This window comes from Pelodiscus sinensis, chromosome 3, assembly GCF_049634645.1.
Source record: "Pelodiscus sinensis isolate JC-2024 chromosome 3, ASM4963464v1, whole genome shotgun sequence".
Classification (NCBI taxonomy): domain Eukaryota; kingdom Metazoa; phylum Chordata; order Testudines; family Trionychidae; genus Pelodiscus; species Pelodiscus sinensis.
The window spans coordinates 68,810,953-68,830,784 of NC_134713.1; the positions used below are offsets into that span (position 1 = coordinate 68,810,953).

General features: G+C 38.7%; 1 protein-coding gene across 8 annotated transcripts in view; it reads right to left on the minus strand.

Moving 5' to 3' along the window:
* Window positions 1-360: 360 nt before the first annotated feature.
* Window positions 361-19,832, minus strand: part of MMS22L (MMS22 like, DNA repair protein) — a 141,324-nt gene continuing 121,852 nt past the window's right edge. For 7 of the 8 annotated variants that reach the window (XM_075923917.1, XM_006118427.4, XM_006118428.4 and 4 more), the window contains 5 exons: window positions 16,486-16,697; window positions 9,627-9,793; window positions 8,106-8,202; window positions 5,872-6,039; window positions 361-2,585 (listed from right to left, as the gene is read on the minus strand). In XM_075923917.1, coding sequence (XP_075780032.1) covers window positions 2,504-2,585; window positions 5,872-6,039; window positions 8,106-8,202; window positions 9,627-9,793; window positions 16,486-16,697 — 726 coding nt within the window. In that variant the 3' untranslated portion in view covers window positions 361-2,503. The remainder of the gene's footprint in view (window positions 2,586-5,871; window positions 6,040-8,105; window positions 8,203-9,626; window positions 9,794-16,485; window positions 16,698-19,832) is intronic. The other variant, XM_006118426.3, reaches the window with a different exon arrangement.

Genomic DNA, 19,832 nt, shown 5'->3' on the forward strand with positions numbered 1-19,832 from the left:
GCCCGTAGAACAAAGTAAAACTCTCGCTGCTGTAAGTGGGGAAGGAGAGGAAAATGTGGCCCATTGCTACCCTTGCTTAGGGTTGCTCAGATGATCCACAAAATGCAAAATCAGTTGGGCAAATGTAGGCTAGCCCAAAATCCCCTCGCTGAAGAGACTTTCCTGAGATCTTCCCCATAGAACAGGAAAGGCTTTCCCCCTTGTCTGGAATCTTCTGTGCAAATGGCCCTATATTTAGCAGATTTGCAGGTTTTGAACCTTCTGTAGGTATAGAATGCCTCCCATTCTACTATTTGATTGTAGTACCTTATCAATGAATATTTTATTTAAAATGAAGTACTTTAGCTTTTAAAGTATTCAAATGTGGTGTTCATATTAAAGGAAATTTAAGAGTTGAATACTCTGGGTATACACATGCAATATTCAGGGTCTTTACAGATACAACTTATAGCAGACATGACCAAGAGACAGTTGGGTTCACAGACTTTCCTTCAATGTATTTTAATTCAGCAGCCTTTTTTGCTAGTGAACTGTTTTGAGAGAATAGTAGACAAGCCACCCTATCACATAATACTTTGCAAAAGCCTTGCTCTCAAGACTGTCAGTCACATTTGCCCATATCCACACCAAATAATTAAATCAAACCAAATTGCCTATTTAGCAGTAGTTGAGTGATATAATATAAAATGCTTTATTTCTGTTTGCGTTAACATTTTGATACACAGAAGAACAATAATTTCCAAATTTTAAATTAGTTCGTCATGCATCAAGAGCAATGTCATTTTCATAAAGCAGTGTTGCTATTTTAGAAACTTTACAGACAGTACCAACTCTACCTTTTAAAAACTCACTGAGCACATCATTAAATAATTAGTTATAACATCTGCCCTACCTCGTCTTTGAAAGTCAAAGCAGTTACGTGAGGAAGAAATACTGAATTCAGACATCTATTCTGCTGTCTATGTGATACAACTCAGATTTTGAAGGCATCTCTTTATCTTAGTGGGACAATTTTCATAGAGGAGGAAAAAAGCCTTTTAGAAGCACAAGCTTCTTGAGATGAATACAACTTCTTCCATGTGCAGAAGCTTACAATGGAAGTTCAATAAGTCACTTTCATAATGAAAAGAGCATCCGTGTCCTGCTCTATTAAGTAGGCTTTTAGTTACTACACTAGCTGATGCTACAATAAGTCGATTTAGGGAAAACATTATCTGTTTCTACTTGATAGGGAGCACAGTAACAAAACAGATGCTGCTTCCAACAAAATGTTAGGGACAGTTCTGGAGCTGTAGACAGACACAAAAAAGACTCTCCTCCTTCCCCATTAACTCTGAAGTTAAGGATGAAAATAGATAACCCATTCAATGATGTTGCTAGAATGTGCACACACACGCACTCCCCCCCCCCCCCATACCCCAGGAATAAGTCTTCAGAATCCATGATAATGAATCAAAAATGTGATTTCTACAGAATCTTAAATGAAGGTTCTGAAACGTCAGTTATGTCAGAGAAAAGTTAGGGTACACTAGAGAAAAGGATCAAGGACACAGGGAGATATTTGAGAAATTCAGCTAGCCAGGCACACAATTTAAATCACACTATGAACTAATTAAAGAATTTGAAATCAGTGTTCAAGTCCATTGGCGTTCTTGCTCTCTCCCTTTAACCTCTGTCTGGGTTAAACTAACTAATGAAATTCATATAATTATGGAGCGTTACAATAATACTACAAATGTGCATTTTACCAGATTTTTTAGTTTAGTTAATTTTTTTAAGAGGAAGAAGAGGAAATTACTATTTCAGTTTGATATTAAGGAAGCTGAGACTTGCTTCTTCCATGCTCCCCACCAAGGACAACAGAGACGAGGTTTTAAGTTGGAATCCGAAAGATCCAAAAGGTTTTTAATATATAAGCAAGGTTAGGACACCTGTCTCTATTCTGTGAAACATCTACAGAAGCCTTTCTATTAATGTAAGCTGGCCTAACCCTGACCCAGCTTTTGGTGAACACATTGCATTCCCTGAGCTCAGCATGCTTACATGAAGTGCTTTTGTATGCTCGGCATGAAAGCCTGCTGCCTGACTCCCAGCGTTCTACACATCACACTTATTTCTGATCTATAGAGCACATCCCCATTAGAAATTTAAAAATTAAAATTTACTTCAAAACACATAAATGAGACTTGTGCCAAGTCATTTGAGTGCTAATGAAAAAGCCAAACGTGTAGTGTCTTCCTATGAATTTTACGTGGATGTTTCTAATATTTAATGGATTTCCAGTATCTTTCAATCATCAACTGAAAGACAAAAACATGCGAATTAGTCTTCATGTCTGCCAATATTCAAATGCTACATGTACTGTTGGAAAATCAGCTTGTTGCTTTGAAAAAGCATTAAATAATTATATTGGTGAAGATAAAAAATGTGGACAGTACATTATAACAACAGGCACTAACTCTGCAAACACTTCAAGGGGAAAGAATTAATCGCCAATTAATTGTTAACTCTTCTCATTTTCCAGTTTTAGTATCTCGTTTTGACCAGCTTCTGTAAGGTGAGATAACAGTCTTTTATAGGCTTCTCTGTTAAAAACAAAAGAATAGAACATGTTACTTAAGCAATACCATAGAACTTCAAAGTAAAAAGTACATAATTTTCATGCAAACTATTCATGTAAAGTGATGTAAAACCAGAATCTTTCTTCCTTGCTTCTGTAGTTGCTTTGTTACTATAAACTTTTAGCAAAGTTTGGTTGAAAGTCAAACAGATCTTGAAGATAGTCCACTTCCTAAGTACATTTTCATAGACTTTAAATTTTAAACTATGTTATTTGTTTAGCTGCAGCCAAAAACAGAATCATGTACAGAGCTCACTGTGTTACAAATGTCCTCAACCAAAATTTAATATGTGGTATGTAGTTTATGGAGTGGTGGTTCCAAAACAGCACATGATGATGATCTGCTACAATGGACTTAGAAAGATGATTAAAGACCTTTCCAGATCATTGTCATTAGTTTATTATTTTTCTATAATTTTCTTCACAAAATATTCTTCTCAATCATCTCCACAAATAGGTTGCATAGATTTACTGTGGCTTTCATGTAAGCATAACACATGATACTATCATTACCAATTGAATTTCTTGGCTTTGTTTCTGATTTACATGGGATTTAAACTTTAACAACTATAGTAAGCATGCATATAGTAATGCATAATTATGTACAGAGATATTTATGCTTAGACTATCTGGATTTGTGAAAGCTTTTTCCTAGGACGACTGTACTTTCATTGGTTATGGATCAACTTTAATAAAGTTTTTACACATTTATGGAGAAAAGAGTGTGGAGACCATTAAGACCAGATCTTAGAGTATATATTATTAGGTTATTACTAAAGAAAACTTGACAGTTTGGTAATCCCCTAGTACATTCTTGGGGAAGTTCAAACAACCTCTCTTTTTACTCACTGGTAGCAAATGGATGAGCTTTACTTTATTGACAGTATAAAAACATTATATAAACATGTCTCCAGAATACATGATCAAAAGGTAAAATTCAGAGAATTTGAAAATCTTTCTGTGAATAGTGGAATAGCAGTTTAACGCAGCATGTACGTATTTAAAATAGAAGCAACTTTTTTGTAGTGGGAAAGGGAGGCTATAAAACAAGAGAAACCCAATAAAAAGCATGGCATTTTATTTTATATTTAATTTATTTCATTTGTATTCTTTGTTGAAAATGAAACTCGCAGCTTGGACAATGACAAAAATATGCTGATACACTATATATATTTTATGGGTTAGAATTTGCATGACTGTGTAAAATAAAAATTAAATATAATTTATTGCCCCAATCCTGCTAAGTATTACATACTTGCTTAACTTTACATATTATGGGTAAAATCCAAACTTCACTGAAGTTACATCTAGGATTTCACCCTTTCAATAGTCCCAGCCCCCACCTGGCAAGGAACTTAAGCAAGAACATAACTTTAAGCACTGCGGTAGTCCTAGAGACTAAGTCTTTAAGTGCCCTACAACATTTGCAGCTGTGCCACTGTAGTGCTTGTGGTGTAGATATTCTCCCAGGTTTCTCCCACCAGCACAGCACTGTCCACACCGATGCTTAGGTTCATAAAATTCACTCGGGGATGTGGATTATTCATAACCCGGATTGACGTAAATTATGGTCATACCTAAGTACTTAGCTGAACAGAGAGCTAAAATATCGATAGTAAATATATATATATTTCATGATTGGCTAAGTCAACAACTAGGGATGCTACATATCAATAACTGAATAGTTGATTAACCTCATGAATTTTCATTAATTACTCAACTATTCTATAGTCCCCGGTGGTGGGGCTGGCAGACAGAGTATTCTGGCCCCACTCTTGTGCTGCCACTGTGCACTGCTGCTCTGTATCAGAAGCAGCAGGGTGGCATGCCAGGCAGGAGCTGGTCCATGAAGGGAGCCAGCTGCCTGCCCACATAGATCCTAATACAGTTTAAATGCAGAGCCATAGCATGGGTAGGTCCGGGACCCAGCCCGAACTAGGACTGAGCTAGGCTGCTGGCCAGTCGGCTAAAAACGTTACTGGCACAGAGGAAAGGAGGAGGGGATGTGTGTAGTCTATAGCATTAAACCTATAAGCTTTTGTTTATCAGACTACACTATTACATCCCTATCCACAACCAATAAATGCAAGAGAATAATTGGTACCTAAGAGAATCAATATTTTCTACATGGTTAAATGCTATCCTCATGTTGGAACAAACATTATACATGTTTTAATGTGCATAGTACTCAAAATTACTGACAGTAAGTATATTCAGTATTTTTCCTTCCTTTAAATTTTAACCTCTGTTCCTCTCCCTTCTGTCTCCTGGGAATGAAAAGGAACACCTCAACTTATTACAGAAAACTATCACTACCCTATTATGTTGTTTTTCTTTTGGTGAAAAAAAAAAAATCAGAACACCAATCTCTTACTAGTGCTTAGAACCACAGCATGCATTCTATTTTCATGACTTATAAAAGTGAGACAAATTATACCTTTATGCATGAAAAGATGGAATCATTGCTCCTCATTTAGAATCCTCTAAGTGAGCACCTTCCTTAATATACGTATCTGCATTACTGTTCACTCTGTAAGACTGAGTTCTTGACCCTTTCTCTCATGCTCTATTGGGAAATCATACATTCCTAGTAAATTTCTGGTTCATTGTAAGCTACAGCTTGGTAACTTTTTAGTATCCTCTTTTTGTTTTAATTCTGTAATGTATGTATATTTTATATAAAATTAAAATGGCTCAGAGGATTTCACGGAAGGAGCTGAAAGCATCAGCTTTTATTTTAAACAGGATAATTAATCCTTAAAATTAATCTATGGATATTTCTTATGGCAAGCCTGGATCAGATATTTACTATAAAGTTGCTGTATAAACCTTAAAATAGGGACTTATAGCAGAACTGGGGAGAGGAACTAAACAGATTGTAAGCTCTTTGGAGTAGGGACTTACTTTCTGTTTTGTGTTTGTATAGCATAAAGAGATCCTGGTCCATGAGTGAGCCCATAAATGCTAATGTTGTGTAAATAACCATTATTTATTTATATGAAAACTACCAAGCTCTGCATTAAATTGTGTATTTTTGTAACCGTGGGCTCAAAAAATCTGATAAAGTACTTCATGATTCTAAGCCATCTGTAGGCGCTGTATTCGTGTTTAAAAAAAAAAAAAAAAAAAGTAAATTTCTGGCTGAACATACCTCTACATCAGTTACACGAAACCTGTGCTGCAGTGCCATCCGTCAAGAGAATATAGCTCTGTTGTTCACTGACAAAAAGCAATAATAATACAAAATGTACCTTTGTGCAGTGTTTCTGCCAAGCCCTTGTTTGTGCTCTGAGTCCTTCAGGGACTGTGTGATTGTGGGAATCAGACTGATAACTAGAGGCTGATCCAAAACTGCCACTACTTCCAAGATGCTGTAAACCTGATGATCGTATAGTGCAGTATAATCCTGGATAAACTGCCTGAAGGAAAAACAGGGGCACTCAATGCAAGGTCAAAACAAGTTAGAGAACACTGAAAAGAATCAACACCAAAAGCACCTAGAATGCATGGAGGTTTTCATTTTTATCCAAGATACTTTAGGAGCTGCATTTTCAAAGATCAACTACAAGATCAGCATGTACAATTATAAAATTGTCACCAATGAAACTTAAAAGCCCTGAGATCCCACAAACTGTTTCATATGGGCTGACCCCTGATGCCATGGCACTCTGCCTTGCTGAAATAGGAGTGGTTTTGTATGCAGGAGCTTGCAGGATCAGATCTTAAAAATATACCACAGACAAAGCCTCCAGGGTCAAGTTACCAGAACTAATAGAGTCTTGTGAAACCCCATGGCACCTCAAATCTATCTTAGACAGTGTCTTGAAGTGCACATCTTAGCCACTTTGGGTGTCAGAGGCCTATAAAATGGCAGGTATTGGAACAGGAAGTGAGGACATGATAAATTAGACATAAAATGTCTCCTAAAAAAAGGTTACATTATGTAGTGTGGGGGCAAACTGGTGTGCCAGTACAGAGCCCTACTGATTTCAATGAGACTGTGCACATAGCTGTCTGCCTGCATACTACATAGTACAGGATCATGGACTAGGCTTACAAAGTTTCTTTGGGCACTATGCTTATACAGTTTGTCCATTGTCTGTATGTGGGGAATTGGATACATGGGCAATACAATCCACAAGTTTTGTAAAAAAGCTGAATTTTCACTGAAAAAGCTGAATCTCACAAATTGGGAATTTCAATAATAAAAAATGTAAAAACACCCAAGAACGGCAAAGCAAAACAGTCAGATGGGTGGTCAAGGCAGTTCCTCACTCTGGTGCTTTGAGTGTAGAAGGTTGAATCCCATAAGAGACTTTAAAATACTCTACCACTAAAGGCTTCTGCTTAAACTCCCCAAGGTCACGTTCCCTGTCCTTGAGTAGTAGGCTGCCACCACCAAGATGCAAAAACTCTTTGGGAGCCCACAAAGACACTTGGGAAACTTTTTCCTACAGGATGCTCTCAACTCTTTAATCCTCCTGGAAAGAGTTTGAAAACAAACTGTAATTCTTAATAGCTGACTTAGTAGTTTCAGGCACAGGCACACGGAACCTCCTGCCTTCTAGAACACAGCAATAAGATCATAGTCTTAAAAAGGTGATTTTATTAACAAAACAAAAAGACATACTTGGCTGCTAGGTGTTACAGAGCAATGGGAAAAGGCAAGATTTAAAACAAGGAGAATTACAACGTACGGGGAAAGGTAGAACATGGGCTCAGCAGAATGGAGTCCAACAAACCCAAAAATATAGAAAATAACCTAGTCATGTCTGACTAATGTTGGTGCCTGTGGCACCGTAAGGCTTATCTACACTACAGAGAAGATCAAAGCTGCCGCTGTCAATCTTCCAGGGTTCAAATTAACAGAACTAGTGAAGATACGTTAATTTGAACCGGGAGGACGCTCCCGTCGGCAGCAGTAGTCCTGCTCCTATGAGACGTGAGTGAAGTTGAAGGGAGCTTGTGCTCACATCCACTGTGTGGATGGCACTAAAATGTGATTTAAGATACTTTGACTCCAGCTACACAATTAACATAGCTGGATCGGCATATCTTAAGTCAACTTTCTCCTTTAATGTAGACCAGGCCTTAGAGACTAACAAAAATATATATAGTATTATGAACTTTTGTGGGCAAAACCCACTTCCTCCCATTCATCACATCTGCCTTTGAATGATGTGCACTTTTGGCCTTTGGTATTTTGCTTCTTCACCATTCATTCACCCAAGGAGTGTCTCTCCTCATGGTGGCAATACATCCTGCTGTTTTGTCTTTCAAAACAATATGGAAGACACAAGAAAATGTGAATTTTTTGCTTTCACTTATTAGCCAGCCAATGTTTTAAACTACTGCCAAGAATGCAACTATTTAAATGCCATAAACAAGTAACAACACATTAAGTTCGGGATAATTAGTTATTTAAAAAAAAGGTTTGCTGTCAAATGCCTTGAAAAAAGCTGCAGTGCTAGCTATTTCTGATTACCTAAACACAAAAGTCAGTTGGGTGGCAGGTTCTCCTCTTGACCCGGCTTGGCAGCCTTCTATCATGTACTGCAGAATCTCAGTAGATAGCTTTTTAACTGTAAATAAAAAAATCACAAGATTCATACAGAGCTCTTGAATTGACTATATGGAGAATAGTTCTGATGAAGTTTTTAATTGAGAAAAAAATGGCATAACCTTCCTTTGATGTAAGTAAAATGTCTGTATGAGAGATTAATTAGGTTGGCTATAAAAACAGAATGATTTACATTATTCAACAGAATTCTTACACCGCCCCACTGTTATTTAAATCTGTAGATTTTAAGCATGGTCCCTTAAAAGGGGAAAATGTATATTTTAAGCAGTGTCTCTGGAAGAAGCACTTGCTCCATGAAAAAGGAGGTTTATAATTCAGTTTAGGTTTTGTTTGTATTTACTTCCTTTTCATGCCAAATGTAATCATGCCATTATACCTGCTCAGTTCCTGGTTTTAGTTTTATCTACTATCACCAACAGTATTTGCTATCTTCTTTCTCTTCCTTGTTTTGTTTTTTTAAATATGTAATATATTTGCCCTTCCTTCCTTCCCATTTTATTTGGGATAATACTAATTTACAAAGATAACTTTATTCTTTCATCAACTTGGAGCGGTATTCAACACTTGGTTATGTAGGGGTCCTGGCCTTGGCAGAAAGTCAGCCTACATACCAGGGTAAGACTTAGCTAACTCATGCTTCAAGAGGGGGTCTAAAACTAAACAGTTCAGTAGCAAAGTGGATGGTACAGGCTGGGAAACAGGTGGCAGTGGCTGGTAGAAGGTTACTGGTTCAAGTGCATCTAAAAAGCTACTTGATCACATAGCACCTTAGGAAAAGGCAGGGGGGAAGCTCCCAGCGACAGAGGGAAGTGAAAATTGCACCACCACACTGACTACCTGCACTTGGGAAGGGTGAATTGAGTTATTTTTATTGGCAGGTTGTGCGATCAAAATTAAACTCAGAATTGTTCCCTGTTAATATTAATAATAATAATTCTCACTACTGCGATGGCTTTGCAAATCAGTACACTGCTTTAAATAATTCAATGAAATATACAGCCTTTAGAGGTGAATACATGGCAGAGTTCTTCGACTGCTGTAGTCTCAAAGCCCTACATCAGGACAAACCTCCCTCTGACCACAGCTTTTACCAAGGGAGGCAGAAAAAAGAAAAAGACAGACAGACTGGAAGTGCTCTTAAGGAGCCTGGAACTGCTGACCCTTCCATTGGTGAGATGGTGTCACGAGTGCGGAAAAATAGATGTGAAGCAAGATGCTGCTGCCTTTGCCCCAAATATCTTGGAGAGAGAAGTCTCAGAGCAGGTAAAGAACAGGAAACAACAATGTACACTTTGCCTTATCATTCTGCCAATGTGCCTCAACCTTCTCTGCTGTGTAACAAACCTCCCTACTTGGATGAAAAGAGCCAAGTAAGTATAACATATTACATGTGTACAAACAACTTAAAGTTAACAAGCATCTCACCTTGTGTTTCATTAACTAATACCAGGCATTTTAAAACAGTAGGGAGAAGCAACTCTACATCACATGCTTCAGTGCTCTTGGTTCTTTGCAATACTTGGAGGATGAAAGCGAGAACAGAGGCCAGGCGTGGAGGAGGGGAGTTACCTTTGAACTGAAGGTAGTTTTCACTGGAAGAAAAGAAAAGCTCAGTCCATGACTTCTTTTCTCGTTCAACAATGGCACAACAAAATATTAAATAGAGTATTGGCATATTTCAACAGGTGAGCCATTAAGTAAATTTCTTTCATTATGTAGGATCAGCTGATTCTTTTTTGTCTTAAGTCTTATAAATTACTTTTAATTTGGGATAAGGTGCCCCAATTTGAAAAGAATAATCCCAATATTCATAGGTTTGTCTTACCCATCACCTCGCACCAATTTTTCACACTTGCCGTGTGGTCATCATACTAACAATTCAGCAGAGTGCTACAGTGTGGGAGGCTTACATGTCATCTATTATTGTTCGAACCCAGAAACGGTCACAATTATGGTAAAATACTCATATGACTGCAAAAGCTGAATCTGCAAAACTCAACTGAACACATGCAAATGGCTACTTGTAAGCCACAGTACCCGAGGACATATCCTTAAATGTATAGGCTCTTTTCAAAACCATGCAGTATTTGACCCTTTGGATTTATGCTCTCTGGGCAAAATTTCTCAGATACACATATGATATCTCTACATCAATTGGGCGTTCCCCTTGGCTACGTCTACACTGGCCCCTAATTCCAGAAAAGTCATGCAAAGCAGGTAAGTCAGAATAGGGAAATCCGCGGGGGATTTAAATATGCTTCAGGTTGGCGGGTTGTCTGTGGGCAAGGACCGGCCTACCTCCCAAGGCCTGTGAAAGAGAGGGATCATTGTCCAGGATGGGTTGTAGATCACTAATGATGCGTTGGAGAGGTTTTAGCTGGGGACTGTAGGTGATGGCCAGTGGTGTTCTGTTGGTTTCTTTCTTGGGCTTTTCCCGTAGCAGGAGGCTTCTGGGTACACGTCTGGCTCTGTCAATCTGTCTCCTCACTTCCTTGTGTGGGTATCGCAGTTTACAGAATGCTTGTTGAAGATCTTGTAGGTGTAGGTCTCTGTCTGAGGGTTTGGAGCATATGCGGTTGTACCTTAGTGCTTGGCTGTAAACAATGGATCGTGTGGTGTGACCTGAATGCCTCCAGCTTCCATTCTGGAAAGTGTAGCGGTTGGTAGGTTTTTGGTATAGGGTGGCATTGATGTGACCGTCACTTATTTGTACCGTGGTGTCCAGGAAATGGACCTCTCGTGTAGATTGATCCATGCTGAGGTTGATGGTGGGATGGAAGCTGTTGAAATCATGGTGAAATTCTTCCAGAGTCTCCTTCCCATGGGTCCAGATGATGAAGATGTCATTGATGTAGCGAAGGGGTGTAAGTGGACGGGAGCTGAGGAAGCTTTGTTCCAGGTCAGCCATAAAAATGTTGGCGTATTGTGGGGCCATGCGGGTGTCCATAGCAGTGCCACTGGTCTGAAGGTATATGTTGTCACCAAATCTGAAATAGTTGTGTGTGAGGATAAATTCACAGAGTTCAGCCACCAGTTGTGCTGTGGCATCATCAGGGATACCGCTCCTGACAGCTTGTACTCCATCTGCATGTGGGATGTTTGTGTAGAGAGCCTCTACATCCATGGTGGCTAGGATGGTGTTTTCTGGAAGATCACCTATGCATTGTAGTTTTCTCAGGAAATCCGTAGTGTCACGGAGGTAACTGGGAGTGCTGGTGGTGTAGGGTCTGCGCAGAGAGTCCACATAGCCAGACAGTCCTTCAGTAAGAGTGCCAATGCCCGAGATGATGGGGCGTCCGGGATTTCCAGGTTTGTGAATCTTGGGTAACAGATAGAACAACCCTGGTCGGGGCTCTAAGGGTGTATCGATTTGTTCCTGTGCTTGTGTAGGGAGTGTCCTGAGCAGATGGTGCAGTTTCTTAGTGTATTCCTTAGTGGGATCTGAGGAAAGAGGCCTGTAGAATTTGGTATTGGAGAGTTGTCTGGAAGCCTCCATTAGGTAGTCAGGCCTGTTTATGATGACAACAGCACCTCCTTTGTCAGCCTCTTTGATTATAATGTCAGAGTTGTTCCGGAGGCTGTGGATGGCATTGCGTTCTGCACGACTGAGGTTACCAGGGAAGCGATGCTGTTTTTCCACAATTTCTGCCTGTGCACGTCGGCGGAAGCATTCTATGTAGAGGTCCAGACTGTCATTTCGGCCCTCAGGAGGAGTCCATGTGGAGTTCTTCTTCTTGTGCTGTTGGTGGGAAGGTATCTGTGTGTCAGTGCACTGCTCAGTGTTGTGTTGGAAGTATTCCTTGAGACGGAGACGGCGAAAGTAGGCTTCCAGATCACCGCAGAACTGTATCATGTTAGTGGGGGTGGCGGGGCAAAAAGAGAGTCCCCGAGATAGAACAGATTCTTCTGCCGGGCTGAGTGTGTAGTTGGAGAGATTGACGATATTGCTGGGTGAGTTAGGGGTACCACTGTTGTATACAGAACTTCCATTGTGTAAGATTATTTTTTTTTCTTTTGTTTCCAGGAAATATCCACCAGTTTTCCAAGGAAAACATACAGGCCTCCAAAAACAGGCTACCAAAATATTGCAAGACCTCTTAGTCAATTATTTTATTTCTTATATGTTTCCTGATTGTCTAAAACTCTAAATTTATTCACAGTTAATATGAATTGAGGTTATTTTAACACAGTTGCTATTACTTCACCTTTGTCAACATTATATTGTAAAGAGATAGACAACCTCTGCCTCTGTTCAGTCAAAATAAATACAGCAGGCTCACATATAAAATGTATAGTGTATAAACCTGAAACTCTGTGGCACAAATTAATTTTGATGTCAAGCACAATTTGAGTATTCCTCTTTGTTGACTTCAAATGTTTTTCACCAAGAGGATGCAAGAATCTGAGCCATGCTTAGTCAAATTAGGAACGAGTTTATTCATTTGATAACAACATTTCATTTATTCATCAGTAAATATATTATATTATATTATAATAACTTATGAAACTGCAAAAAAACTGGAATCATAGAATACTAGAACTGGAAGGGACCTCGAGAGGTCATCAAGTCCAGTCCCCTGCCTCATGGCAAGACCCAGTACCATCTAGATCAGGGCTACTCAACACGCGGCCTGTGGTCCACTTACAGCCTGTTTGTTTGTGGCCCGCAGGTGGGAGCCAAAACAAAAAAGTAGTCAATTTAACAGTCTTCTGCTGATATGTGTTTTAGTAGTTAAATTCCTGGACTGTCGTGGTTTAAAAGTGCTGTCATATGGATGGAAATCGAGTAAATATTGCATTTTATTAATATCAGTGGAATTGACTTAAATGGGGCCTGTGAGTTGTATAGTCTTGCCTTAATTTTTGTATTTATGCCCGTCAGTGTGAAAGAAGCTATTTTCATATATATTTGCATGTATATGAAACCACAATTAAGTTGCGACCCTTGTCATGTGCTGAGAGTATCATTGTGGCCCCCTGGGCTTCCAAAGTTGAGTAGCCCTGATCTAGACCATCCCTGACAGATGCCTATATAACCTGCTCTTAAATATCTCCAGTGATAGAGATTCCACAACCTCCCTAGGCAAATTATTCCAGTGTTTAACCACCCTGACAGGAAGTTTTTTTTCCTAGCATCCAACCTTTGATGCAATTTAAGCTCATTGCTTCTTTTCCTATCATCAGAAGCCATGGAGAACAAATTTTCTCCCTCCTTCTTGTAACACCCTTTTAGGTACTACATAACTGGCCAGATAGCTAAAAGCATCTGAAGTGAAATATTGCTCATGAAGAATAAGCCCCAGTTTATACTAGAAACTTATATTGATAGAGCTACTTCTCTCAGGGGTATGAGAAAACAACTACATCTGTGCAACAGTTATACTAACCTAATGCCCCATATAGACAGCATTGGACTGCTTGCACTGACCTAGCTACTGCCTCTTGGGGAGGTAGTGATACAGCTGTGCTGCTGCAGCATGTTAAGAATAGACATTTTACACGTAAGAAGTCAATAACAGCGACATTTCATAAAATTCCAACTAAAGTGAGTACAAGGTATTACTCTATATACTTTTCTGGATCAGCTAGGCTATGCAATGTTAATTTGCCCCACAGCATGTGTGCATGATGATCCATTGTTTAATTATATGATCATACACTACTTTTTCTCCATCCCACATTCCCATCAGCTCCCAGTCATAGTCTTATTTCCCAGGCTCCTCATTTTGTCTCTGGCCTGGACTATGCTAGGTCAATTTAAAAAAAAATCCACATCCTTAAGCAACGTAGTTAAAATTAACCTAGCTGCCCAGCATAGACAGCACTAGGTTGACAGGAGAATTCTCCCGCCAACCTAGCTACCTTTTCTCAGGGAGGTGGATTACCCATAGGGTATGTCTACACTTGCTCCCTATCTCTAGATAGAGATGCAAATGTAGTGGACCGAAATTGCTAATGAGAAGTATCACTGCTACACAAGGCTTTTTATTTCACAATAATGCAATTTCAAAATGGCGGCTGGACGTGATTATGCTAATTAGGCACAGGAATGAGGAGTAACAGTAGTTCGAACTAGGAAGCCTAGTTCGAACTACCTAGTTTGTGCCGCGTGTAGCCGCGCGGCACAGGGTTCGAACGAGCGGGGATTTAAAAATGGCGGCGCCCCGCTTATGCAAATGAAGCCTGGGAAATTCAAATCCCGGGCTTCATTTGCAATTGCGGTATGCCTACATTACCCCGCTAGTTCGAACTAGCGGGGTAGTGTAGACATACCCTTGGGTATTCTGAGATGGTCGGCAGGGCTCTTTCCTTGGTTTAAAAAAAAGAAAAGGGGAATCTTTTTTGCTTTGGAATAGTAACATTTTTGAAGTATCAAAAATGTTAGTAGGCCTAGAAAACTGTTACCCACCCAGCTCTACTCACCAGCTCCCCTCTCCCTGTTTCCTTGCTCAGTCAATGCCAGTCTTCATATGATCCCAGTCTTCAATCCACTGGCTCCCCATTGCAGCTCTTCCTCCCAGTTTTTGTCCAGCAAGCCCTACTCTCTTTTACCCCACTCCACTGTTCCAGTTTCTCTCTCCAATTATCCTTTTTCATTCTCCAACCAATTGGCTCTTGTCCCCTCTGCTACAGAATCATTCCACTTTTTCCTGAGCTGAGGGGAAGATACTGACAACACATCAGAGCCAGGATCCCTGTGTTCAGTATCCAAATACAGTCCAGAGCTGTAACCACAAGGAAAGTCATTCTCAGCTCCAGGATGGATGGAATCTTTGGAGAATTTACTTGTAAAGCTCTAAAATGTTTTTATTGAGCATGCATGAAGTGTGGTTTTTCGAGTGGCTTATAATTTAGCCATATTTGGGGGAATTTTTCCTGACAAAAATTTGTATGGGTAGATGGTTCCATCCTAGTGCCAAATTTCAAATCCCTGCTCCAAAGTATAGAGGCATTAGAGTATCTCGAAGAAAATATCGTCAGCTTTTTTTTTTTTAAATGGGCAGGCCAATGTATTTTTCCATAGCCTCATTCTAAGATATGGCTGAAACATTTTGGCTTAAATTTTCCAGATATGTCCAGCCTGAGGCAAACACTCAGCATGTAAAATTTCAACCCAAATGTTTTAGTTTGGCAAACCTGTAAGTAACTGAAAATAGGGTCTTATAATAGAAAATGTCAAACAACCCTAGCCATCTATAATACATAATCAATTATTACAGCAACTTCACAAAACACCTATCAAGAGATTTTCATTGGTACAACTCAAAGCACTTTAGAGGTGGGTGGAAATATTAAGCCAACTTTATCTATTAGGAAACTAAGGCATTGAGTGGTGAAGTGATTTGCCCACAATCAGAATATCAATGGCAGAGCTCTAAATAGACCCTGATCTTCTCCCTCCTCAGTCCAATGTCTCATCAACTACTCAGATTACCTGTGATATTATCTGTCACATTAAATTAATGGTTACAATACAGTATATATTTTCCCAAGGATTTGACTGAGAGAAGTAGGCAGTACGTTTATTTGTTGTATAGTATGTTAGCATAGTTTTGTGGTGTTTTGTTAAGTTCAAGCTGCTGCACATGTGCCTACAAACTAAGAAGGGTAAATTTTAAATGAATAAATAATGGCTACTATGCAGGGCATTTGCCTTCACTTCTATTCGTGATCTTGTGTGTTCTCAGTTCACAAGGACCAGCATCTCTGACGTACTATTCAAAGGAGCCCTGAACCAAGGTTCATTTCAGAGATTCTTCTCCCCACGGTTTTCTAGCCTGCACCTTCCAGAAGTAATAGACCAAAAATTAAAATATATATATTTGCACAGTTTTATCTTTTTTCCTCACTTCAACTTCATTTAAAAAGAAAACTGAAATAAACCAATATATTAATGTATTTGACATAACTTTAAGTCACTTCAAATGTAAATTAATTCATCTCCTGTTTACATATTTAAAAAATAAGAGAAAGACATACCACCTGAAAATTATGCTCTTAGTTGATCTGTATAGATTGTGTTCTTATTTCAGTAATTCTCCTTTCCCCTGCCTCTGATATTTGCTACAGCCAACTGTTTCATCTTGACTTAATTAGATTCAAAACTCTTTGAAGCAGGGACTATCTTACGTGTTTGTACAGTACACAGAACGCCTAGCTCCAGACAGGGGACTGTGTGTGCTACTCCAACATAAATAATATTCATACCACCATTGCCCCCATGGATTATTTGAGAGTCAGTGTAGGGATCTATATATTGACTCTCTCCTTCTTTAGGCCTTACTTTATGATATTTGCTGTGGTCTTCCGTAGATGTAAAGTCTGTGGGATAGTAGTAGAGTTGCATAATGCTAGCAGCATGGGATGCTGTCCAATTCCTGGATAAGATGGTGAAAGAGGGAGAAAGCGCCCAAAATACTGCTGAATAACACTTCCTAGCAGTTGGTTCAAATAGGCGGCTTGAGTTTGGGACTGACAGCATACAAAGGACAAGCCCTGTAGAGAGTAAATTCAGAAAGAAAAGAAAAAACGAGCAATATTAGTAAGTGTCCAACATCCTCCTCCTAACTGCAATAGTTTTTGATGCCTAAAGCTGCGTGAGAGATATTGTCAAATGCAAAATGGTCACTGTGGCTCACATTCACTGCATAGTAAGCAAATCTCATTGCTTTGTAAGGCACATTGTGACACTGGAGTACGGAAGGCACCAAGTGAAGCTAAACATTTTTCCTAATAATGTCATAATAGAAAAAATAACTCTTAGAATAAAGATTTGATACGAGACTATTGGGGCATGACAGGAAACAAGTTTGAGTTAGGAAACAAGTTTGAGTTAGACACCAGCAATATTGGATTTCTTTTGGAGTGTGGGGCGGGGTCAGGGGATAGTCACACCAGTTTAAAGCAAGGCTTGTTTCAGTGCAATTTATCTTGAATATATCACATTTTACATTTACATTGCTGAAGGCTGTCTATCTATTGGTACACTTACAATGATTTAATTACACACTACAGAAGTGAAAACAAACAGTGGAGAAAAGAAAATATCAATGGAATACCAACTCTGAAAAAGGCCTCTGGTCAGTACTGTGTGGCCAAAGTTCTGTTTTGCTTGTGAAACAATCCTGCAGCATAGGATTATAAAAGGACTTCGGATGCACTCTATACAGGGGAGGAACTGATCATTTTCGCCTACTGGGAGCACTAAAGTTGATAAAATAGGGCTGCAAAGGTGTTTTGATTCACTTGTTGTTCTAATTAAGAGATTATGCTGATTCTATAACAGTTATATCAGTGGTGGGCAATCTGTGGCCACATGTAGCCCATCAGGGTTCTGTGTATGGCCAGAGACACATTTTATTTGCCATTGCCCATATGCAAGGTTGCTAGATTCCACTGCCTTCTGTCCATTTAGTTTGTATCCTATTGGTATAACTGAAGTGACTCACAGGTGAAACAAGGGCATATGAAGCATGGTATATGCTGACTGCACAAAACATTAACTTAAGAGCCTTGTGCTCCCTCTGCATCCAATCAAAGCGCTGCTATGGTTCAGTTGGCACACTCCGTAAATTCTAAGTATGCAAGTGCAGTTAGCAAAACTACCCTATCCCAGGAGTCTGTCTTAGTTATAACAATCTTGCAGCTCACTGAGACGAAGGAGGGTCACTCAAGTAGCCCTCTCACCAGCCTAGGTTGCCCATCACTAAGCTATATACAAAACACATCTTACATCAATTCAAGGAAATGCAGACTGAAATTGGCCAGGATCATATCAATTTCACTGCAATAAGCTACTTATAAATTTCAACATTAAAATTATAACAGCAGTAGAGAGATATGTGTAAATGAAGAAATTATTGACTACAACTCAAATGTATATAGGTAAAGAGCCAAATTCACAGGGGCGTGAACTGGTCCATAGTCTAGATAAGTTCCAATATTTTTCAGCTTCCAGAATTTACTCAATGCTTTTTTTGGCACAGCATAATTCTTCAAATACAATTTTATAGTCTAAATTTTACAGCAAATGGTAAGAAATAGTAAAAACTGATTTGTTTTTTGAAATGTCAAAGTAGTTTTATTTTCGAAGCATTGGGAATGAACTATTTTCACCTCTTTTTTTTTTTAAACAGTTTAAACAAAAAACTTACTGAAATGTTATTTACCAAAATCCAAAACCAAAAAAAAATGGTAAATGGTGTCTTGATAATTTTTTTATTACAAAGATTAAAAAATATGTCGTTGTCAACAATTATTGGTGAAAAATGTTTAATTTTTGAAAGGCTATTTTGGATGTAAAATATACCCAGATGTAAAATAATTTAAAGAAAAAAAATGAAGAATCATTTCAGTAGCAACTATCAGCTCCCTAAAGAACCTCATACTGGTGAAATCAGGAGATATGTTCATTATTGCTAGTTTTCTTGTTGCCTCTTTCCTAGTGGTGGTTTATTTTATGGAGTAAGAAGAAAAATCATTAGAGGCATGTAAAAAAAATTTAACAGTGGAAAACCTGATGGTTTTTGGTTATCGCATGACCAATGCAGAAAAACAAATTCTATTAAAATGTTAAAAAAATACAATGAAAAAAATCTAGGCAGCAAATGACTTTCTAATTTGTGAGCTGAATAATGTCTTTGGTTAAATAAAAACTCTACCTGTACGACAAGTTTCTGTGGGAGTGCATTCATCCTAATTGGTCCTCCTCCCTTCACATGTGACCCACAGGAAAAAGAATGAGACAGAGAGAAAAGATAGCTCTCTAGTGTCACGAAGAGTGAAAAGAGAGTGCATTCAGAAATCAGAAAAAGAAACTTACTTGGAATTCACACACTCATAGGTTGATCAAACATGCTACAAGACTTCTTGATATTTTCTGGAACTGAGAGCTATTTTTTTTGAGAACACATGTTTTGGTACCATGTCTAGAGAGAATGAAGTCCAGAAACTCAAGAACTAAGAACCTATTTTGCACATAGATGTTGCCTGACAATAGGTCAATCACCATTGAAAGAATGTTCTAAGTGTGTCTTATGTGACATACACACAGTTTTGTTGTAATTATTTGGTATTTCTGATGAGATGCTACAACAGATGTGCATGGAAGATTGCTTCTTGTGGCACTGATGTTAATAAGATTTAAGAAATTCCATCTTGATCTTTTCACATTCCAAAAACTAGCACGGCTACCTGTTATCTAAGACTACTCTTAAGTCTTCTGAATGCTTCATTACTAGAAACAAGGGAGAAAATGCACTAATTTAGCAGAGCTAAGCAACAGAAAGACCACCTCATATCTTGTGAGTATTGGATACACTTGTTTATAACTGCTCTTTTTCACAGGTTGAAGAAATAATAATGTTAACAATATTATTAAACAGTTGCCTTGTTTTCTCCCCACTATTGCCATGCTTCAGAAAAGCATGGCAAAAGCAGGTAAAAACAAGGCAACCATTATCCACTTCTCTGGAATGCCTGCCTTCTTTCTTCTGATTCATCCATTTATCTGTCAATCATCTAGGAAGAGACAAAGGCCTATTAGCATGGATTGCTGGTACTACTCACTGCAAAAACACCAGGCTGTCTAATGACAATGTATAATATCAGTTCCACTGATTAAATAAATAT